This window comes from Oratosquilla oratoria, chromosome 3 (assembly GCF_046742065.1).
Source record: "Oratosquilla oratoria isolate Oo_2021 chromosome 3, ASM4674206v1, whole genome shotgun sequence".
NCBI lineage: Eukaryota > Metazoa > Arthropoda > Malacostraca > Stomatopoda > Squillidae > Oratosquilla > Oratosquilla oratoria.
The window spans coordinates 80,435,307-80,442,806 of record NC_134779.1 but is presented as its reverse complement, the minus strand read 5'-3'; the positions used below and the strand labels follow the sequence as shown (position 1 = coordinate 80,442,806).

Genomic DNA, 7,500 nt, shown 5'->3' with positions numbered 1-7,500 from the left:
TTCGGATCTCCTCAAGAGTACCAGCGTCACTGACCTCGGGGCGACGGGAGAAGGCTGCGAGGCCTTAAGGACCTTAGTCTCGGAGCTGTTGGTAGAATGCATCTTGTCGTAGTGTTCTCGCCAGTCGAGGACGACCGTGTCGTGGGTGAGGCCTATCACCCTGATCCGCGGGGCTGCCGAGACGAAGGGATTTATTTGTCCGTTAGTGGATTTATGTAGGTAGGTGATCCGATTCGGGTGAGGAATAGATCCCCGGTAGAGGGAAGTTTCGATACATCAAGACACTGCTTATGATAAGGATTTGTGCGAGTATTTTTGTGTAATGTTTAAATTACCATCATTTGGGGAATACCAACCAGCGGCGTCGCCGTCCAGTAGGCATCAGTGTATCCTACTCGGCCTCCGCACACGACTATCCACGCGCATATTATTATCGTAGCGTCTTCATTCTGCACACTGTACCGCTTTGAACGCAAAATCCTTTGCTTCCGAGACTCAAAGCGCGTCAGTTTTCGAGAGATTCAAACCCGAGTCAGATCCATGATGGTAGACCCACAAATAACGTATGCAGAAGCACTATGATCTACCACCCTAGTGCGACCACTACCCATGTTCCCACCAAGGAAGGTCAGGAACGCACCACAAGGATCTACTACAAAACCTTCCGCTTCTTCTTGTCCTCCCACTCCACAGGACAATCAACCCCAGCGTATACTAGCATACCACTTCCTTACACTATAAACCCTTCTTTCCCCAATCCACCCCATTTCTATTCATAGTATATATAAATGATATAGACCATGGACTAAAATCTACCGTTTCCAAATTTCCTGATGATACAAAGATGTGCGGAGTGGCAAATGATCACTCAAACCAATTAGATATTCAAGAAGATTTAGATAAATTACAGCAATGGTCTGAAAAGTGGCTAATGAAATTTAACACAAGTAAATGCAAGGTAATGCACATAGGTAAAAATAACAGTAAGTACGATTACTAGTTATTTGGAAATTTGTTAACAAAAGTGGATAGTGAAAAAGATCTCGGCGTAATTACCAGTAACGACCTCAAATCATCCAAGCAGTGTATTTCAACCTCTGAGAAAGCAAATAAGATTCTAGGACTGGTTGCGCGATCTTTTGATTTCAAAAGTCCATCACTCATTAACAAGCTATATAAATCGTTAGTTCGTCCACATTTGGAATATGCTGTTTCCGTATGGTCACCGAATCTCATTAAAGACATTGACAGACTGGAAAAAGTACAACGGCGAGCCACAAAACTGATTCCAAATATAAAAAATAAATCATACGAAAATCGACTAAAACACATGAATCTGTTTTCCCTAAAAAAAAACGTAGACTCAGAGGTGACTTGATACAGGTCTTTAAGATTTTAAAGGGAATTGACATCAAAAGTGACAAAATTTTCACATTGAATGAGAATCAGACAAGAAACAATGGTCTCAAACTGTCCGGAAATAGATTCAATTTAGAAGTAGGTAGAAACAACTTTGCCAACCGTGTAGTTAATGAATGGAATAAACTTCCTGCACAGGTAGTGCAATGTAGTTCAGTTCGAAGCTTTAAGAATTATTTAGATAAACACCTAAGCAAGATGCTGTAACGATTATAATTTATTTTATATCATTTGTTTTTGTTTTGTTATCATTTGTGTGTCTGTTTTTAATTTATTATTAGTTACATGTCAATTTATTATTATTATTTACTATTTACCTGTTTGTTTATTATTTAACTATACCTATGCATTTATTTATGTATTTTATTTGTTATTTACATTATTATAGTTTTTATTTATTATTCTATTATTATTATGATTTTTTTCGCATCCGACCTAGATATGGACCAAAAGGTCTCCTGTCGGCATGCTCCGCCTTTGTAATCCTTTGTAATCCCGTCGCCTTTCAATGAAGAAAATTAAAACCCCACGTGAAACATTACAACAAATAACACAAATTTAAAGAAGCCATCAAGCCTCTATCCTACCCACCTCAAAAGTGCCACGAAAACAGTCCAGTTTCAAACACTATACATTTCCCCCACCTCACACCCTTACTCAGAACTCACGCTTCTTCAAACCATGAGGTCCAAGCCAAAATATTCCCCAACACTTCATCAACCCCACATTCCAGGTCCACAGAAGCACTTAAAAAGAACAAACCAGGCCCGTGTGGCCCTGTGATGCGCTCGCCACCCGTTATTTCCTCGTTTTTAAACTCCCCCCCCCCCCTTCCCCAGTGCCTTCGGCCCCATCTAGAAAGGTTACGGATCAGTCAAGACCCTCAGCCCCCAAATCCAAAGCCCTCCTTCCACCTCTTTCTTCATAACCCCATCCATCAAGAATACCGCTACCTTCCTAGAGTATGAATATATCCATCTCCCAGACTTATACTTCCAACGTGTTTGGACCACCCACCCAATGTACATAATCCACAAAATCTACTAACATGAGGAGATAAGCCTTCGTCCCTCTTCATCAACCCGTCATTATTTATACTCCTGAAAGATCCTGACAACAGCAACCCACCCTTTCTCCAAAAAACCCTCTAAGACGCAACCCATACTCATAGTTTTATCCCACCTGCCCAAAGACTAATGCTCCCGATTTTACAGTGGAATTGCAAGTCATACGAAAGTAGGAAAACATACTCCAACAATTTAAATCCAACTCCGTCTGTAAAAAGTAATTATGCTATAGGTATACGTACTGTACATCTCCCCAATTAAGAGGTTATACCTCTTATTTGCCCTCCCTCCCCCCTTTTCCTTCTCGAGCCAAAGATGAAAAATAATCCTGGTATACCAGGATACGTAAGAAAATAGCAGCTGCCGTCAAGTCTATCGAAATAAACACCATGTGAGGATGGAGCCTTCATTCGTATGACGTTTCGCTTGTTACAGCTTTTTCAAGTACATAGTCGTAATACACATGCCTGAGATTAAATAAGAAATGGGAGAACGGGGGGAGGAAGATAGGGCTAGAGGATCACCGAATACTAGGAAAGGTTAAGGAGAAAGTGGACCAAATGTCTGGGAACAGGAAAGGTTAAGGATAAGATGGAACAATTGGCTTGGTGAAGGACATTAGCCTATAACCGAGGAACAAAAGGAAGAAGAAAATAAGAAGGGTGACCAATTGCCTACTGAGGGTGGACAATGAATTTTAGAGGATAACTATGGATAGTTTAAATTTTTGTTTGCAATGGGTATTAAAGGAATTAGGTGGGTTGAGATATTGAACATGCCCCTATTTTGTTCAATTGTGTTGGTTCCTTGTATGATGGCTGCTTTCAAACATTTTCTACGGATCTTACCGGGTTCACGTACCAGAACTTCTGCACTTTCCCAGTCCATCAAGTGATTGCTACTGTTCCTGTGGGCAACACACGCATTGGTGGTGACATCATGGCGGACATCATATCGGTGTTCTCGTATCCGGGTTTTTAGGTCGCGTGATGTTTCCCCAATGTAGGATTTTTCACATCCCGAGTACGGAATCCGATAAACACCTGATTTTTTGTTCAGCGTTTTGCCTATGTTTATTCTCGTCCTCGTCATGTCTTTAATTGTCCTACTGGTCTGGCACACTACTTCCAAGTTGGTGGTTTTTAAAATACGAGTCGAGTCAGGTTGAAGGCAACGCCACTGAGTGGTAACACGAGACGTTTGGCTGTCCCGCCCTGCTGACTACGGTTATTGTTGAATAAATATCCCAAAAGCAGATCCATAGTTACAGATATTGATTTCAGCCTCCAAATCAAAGTCTCCTGCCCATTCCTCCTGAGCCACGGTATCACGCAATAAATATCCCTAAGAATCGCCCGGTGACAATAGCCCTCTTTTCATACACAACAATCCTTTCATTTTCATACAGACATCTCCTCTCCTACAACTACCGATCCCGCGTGAGCGGGTGGTCTTTTCCAGGTAGTCCATAGTCCATGTACTTGAAAAAGCTGTAATAACAAGCGAAACCCCATAACTTCATCTTCAAGCCATATTACCTAAAGATTTCCTACATTGCCTATTTATCATCTACTCTGCATCTCCCACGCTTCAGAAAACACCAATTCAGGAACATTATTACATCCTTTTCCGCAGTTCCCTTTCCTGCCTTCTAACTTAAATGCTCGACAATTCCTTTGCGGAGACACTACTATTACCCTAAATTTACTTCTCACGCCCTGTCTTTCCAAACAAGCTACTCACTTTCACCTCTAACCTCATCGACCAGCTCTGTGTACACCTGATCTTCGTGATTTTGTGACATTATAGTAATTTATTCCCCCTCCTGACACTCCTCGCAGGTTTAACTCCACACCCCGTAATCCCGATGGTCCCTCTCCTTTTCAGAATAGAAAACCTCCCAATCAACAACTTATATCTCCACTTGTGCAACAATTGAAAAAAGTGGACTACGCACTTGCACCAAAAGGAAATATATTAAATCACGTTCATACACACTGTTGAGTCTGCCTTTGTGTTTCTAGTGCCCAGGTATATTGGATTTAAGTCTATGCACCTGTTTACGCTAACTTCTTTTGTCATCTACGCTTCTAAGAATAATTTCCTTTTCTTCGAGTTGTCTCTGTGTACCACTGTCGCTCCTTCCCAGTCAATGTTGTGCTGTAGTTCGATCATGTGCTTAAAAGTGCTGAGGCTGCATCTTTCCGTTTAACTGCCCGTTTATGTTCTTCAATTCTAGTGGCGAGTTTCTTCTGTGTTTCTCCTATGTAATCTGCATTACAATCAAAACAACCAATGTGGTACACTACACCCGCCAGCTGAGTGGGTACTTCTATGTCCTTGACCCTGGTGAGGTTGTGATGCAGAGTGTTGCATGGTTTATGTGCTACCTGTATGTTCTTGTCCCGGAGTATCCTGGCCGTTACCTCTGATGCACCTTTAATGTACGGGATTGTGACCCTGTGTCCTCTGTTGGGGGATTGTGTCCCGGAGCGTCGTGTCCTCGTCCATTTCCATACGGTCCGATTCGGATAACCGTTGTCTCGGAAAACGTTACGTAGGTGCCTTTTCTCCGCCCTCACCACATCTGTCGTGGAGCAGATCTTGTTTGCTCGGTTCCAAAACGTGCGGATTAGGCTTCTCTTGTGGCAGTCCGTATGGTAACTGTCATGGTCTAGAAGTCTGTCTCTGTGTGTGGGATTTCTGTATACACTGGTCTTGAGGTGGTCTCCTTCTCGTGAAACTAAGTTGCCCAGGAACGGAAGCACCCTATTAAATTCCAATTTCATGGAGAACTGGATGGCCGGTTCTAAGTTATTGAGCCTAGTAAAGAAAGGGCCAATGTCTTATCTTGCATAACAGCGAAAACGTCATCAACGTACCTCATCCATAATTTCAGGGATGGGGGTACTGTCCCTAGAAGATCTGCCTCGAACTGCTGCATGACAACTTCAGCCGCTACAAATGAAATAGGTGAGCCCATGGGAGTGCCTTTTCGTTGGTGGTATATGTGATCCCTGAAACGAAAGTAGGTTGAATCGAGGCACATCAAGATAAGCCCCATGAGCTCTGTCGAGGATAGTTTCTCGTTCCCTAAAAAACCTAAAGTCTCTTCCCTGGTTTTAGATAGTGGTTTTAGATAGTGCCCTTTTGGCCAAGTCTTGAGGAATGGAGGTGAACATGGATTGGGCATCAAAGGAAACCATGACATCTCCTTGGTCGAGTTTGACCCCATTTATTCTATTGAGGAAGTCTTCTGAATTCAGCAGCATATTGGGGAATTTGTCACTAGGGGTATGAGACGTTTGGAAAGATTTGCAGCCAAGTTATAATTAGGGGGATCCTCTGAAAGCTACGATGGGTCGTAAGGGGATGTTGTCGTTGTGTATTTTCGGAAGTCCATATAATTTAGGTATTATAGAATCCCCCTGTCTCATCTTTCTCCAGTCATCTTCGGTGATCAGACGTTTATCTCTTAGTTCCTTCAGTTCTCGCTCTACCTTCATCTGTAATTTCTTTGTAGAGTCGTGAGGAATGGTGGTGTACGTTTAGGAGTCTTGTAGGAGCAACAAGGCTTTCTGGTCGTATTCAACCTTGTCCATCACAACCGTCGATCTGCCCTTGTCGCTTGAAAGTATCGCTACAGAATGGTCTTTTCGTAGCCCTTCTAGAATTTTCTTCTCTCCAGTGGTCAGGATGTGGTGGTTGTGGGTGGAACTAAGAGCGCCTACAATATTTGTTCTGGCTGTCTGTTTCACCTCCTCTGGGCCATCTATCAAACTAATTCCTAGTTCTGCAGCAGCCAAGAACTCTGCTCGGTTTATTCCTCTTTGTACGTTGAAGTTGAGGCGGCCTTTGGACAAGACCTGCTTCTCTTCAGGGGAGAGATGTCGGTTGGAGAGATTGACCACCCATCTCGTACGAGTGGGTGGCCTGGAGTCTTCCAGGCGTTGCAGTTTGAAGTCCAGGAGTGTCCGTTTAGTTTCGGTTTTAGCTCTGCTAAGACTCTTAATCTTTTCTAGTAGAGCGTCAAAGTCAGTGGGATGTAACCTAGTTTTGCATATTTCCTTGCAAGCGGTAATGTCACTGTTGAAGCGATGGATTCTGCTGTGGTGGTGATCGATGGCGCATTTGAGAAGTCTGCGGCCACAAGCGTCTGCTTCCTCCTTGCCTTTCTTGGTGTGAACCGGTGGTCTGACTTTGGCGAATGTGGGTAAGATGTTCCTGTTGCGGCTCATGTAGCAGAAACGGAACAGCTCACGGTCAATACTTTTTTGAGTTCACTGCATTCCCATTTCTTGGCTGTGTTGATAACGTCAACACCATACCAGTGTTCAATATGTGCGAAGATCTGGAGTCTGGGATCCATGTCGAAGGAGAGAAGCTTAAACATCAGACTCTAAGTGGGAGGTTTAATGACCGACGTTTCGGTCCTAGTCCTAGGACCGTCTTCAGGGATGTGAAGATATACAGTGGTCAAAAGCTTGATATACTTGCCGTGGTTGGAATTGGGATTGGTATTCCGCACTGCCGAAGCTGTCCGGGTCCCCCTCCTCTTCCAGTCGCTACGAGTACCGAACGAATGGACCACTTTACATACCTACGTGGCGTTTTCCGAGCCAACAGTTATCCGAATCGGAACGTACGGATATAGACGAGGACACGACGCAGCGGGACACAATCCTCTCACACTGGACACAGGGTCACAATTCCGTACATTAAAGGTACATCAGAGGTAACGTCCAGGATATTCCGGGACAAGAACATAAAGGTAGCACATAAACCATGCAACACTGCATCACAACCTCACCAGGGTCAAGGACATATCAAGCTCTTTGACCACTGTATATCTTCACACCCCTGAAGACGGTCCTACATAAGAACATAAGAACATAAGAATGAAGGAGACTGCAAGAGACCATAAGGCCTACACTAGGCAGCTCCGTATCCATCACCACCTGTCATCCCCATCCATAAAGTTGTCTAATCGTTTCTTAAAACAACTGATAGTTTC

The 7,500-nt window shown here is 43.5% G+C and overlaps 3 protein-coding genes across 5 annotated transcripts in view; all 3 read right to left on the bottom strand.

Moving 5' to 3' along the window:
• The window catches only part of LOC143024156 (uncharacterized), a 151,823-nt gene that overhangs the window by 29,425 nt on the left and 114,898 nt on the right, over positions 1–7,500 (bottom strand). For 2 of the 3 annotated variants that reach the window (XM_076182946.1, XM_076182944.1), the window contains exon 2: positions 35–173. The exons of the other annotated variant lie outside the window; for it this stretch is intronic. In XM_076182946.1, the coding sequence (XP_076039061.1) occupies positions 35–102 (68 nt within the window). In that variant the 5' untranslated portion in view covers positions 103–173. The remainder of the gene's footprint in view (positions 1–34; positions 174–7,500) is intronic. 3 annotated transcript variants of the gene reach the window in all.
• LOC143019000 (uncharacterized) lies at positions 2,290–5,469 on the bottom strand. Its single transcript, XM_076174705.1, has 3 exons — positions 5,369–5,469; positions 4,913–5,309; positions 2,290–2,376 (listed from the first exon to the last, which is right to left on the bottom strand). Exons 1-3 carry the CDS (start codon positions 5,467–5,469, stop codon positions 2,290–2,292), a joined length of 585 nt encoding a protein of 194 aa, XP_076030820.1.
• On the bottom strand, positions 6,035–6,724 carry LOC143018991 (uncharacterized). The gene has a single exon (XM_076174698.1). It carries the CDS (start codon positions 6,722–6,724, stop codon positions 6,035–6,037), a length of 690 nt encoding a protein of 229 aa, XP_076030813.1.

What these genes read in the sequence shown, in the direction of transcription:
- LOC143019000 (XM_076174705.1), bottom strand. Translation starts at nt 5,469, where the DNA reads ATGGGCTCACCTATTTCATTTGTAGCGGCTGAAGTTGTCATGCAGCAG. An exon ending in TCCCTGAAATTATGGATGAG is followed by an intron (nt 5,310 to 5,368) that starts GTACGTTGATGA and finishes TTTCTTTACTAG; the next exon opens with GCTCAATAACTTAGAACCGG. An exon ending in ACATTAAAGGTGCATCAGAG is followed by an intron (nt 2,377 to 4,912) that starts GTAACGGCCAGG and finishes TTCATACTCTAG; the next exon opens with GAAGGTAGCGGTATTCTTGA.
- LOC143018991 (XM_076174698.1), bottom strand. Translation starts at nt 6,724, where the DNA reads ATGAGCCGCAACAGGAACATCTTACCCACATTCGCCAAAGTCAGACCA.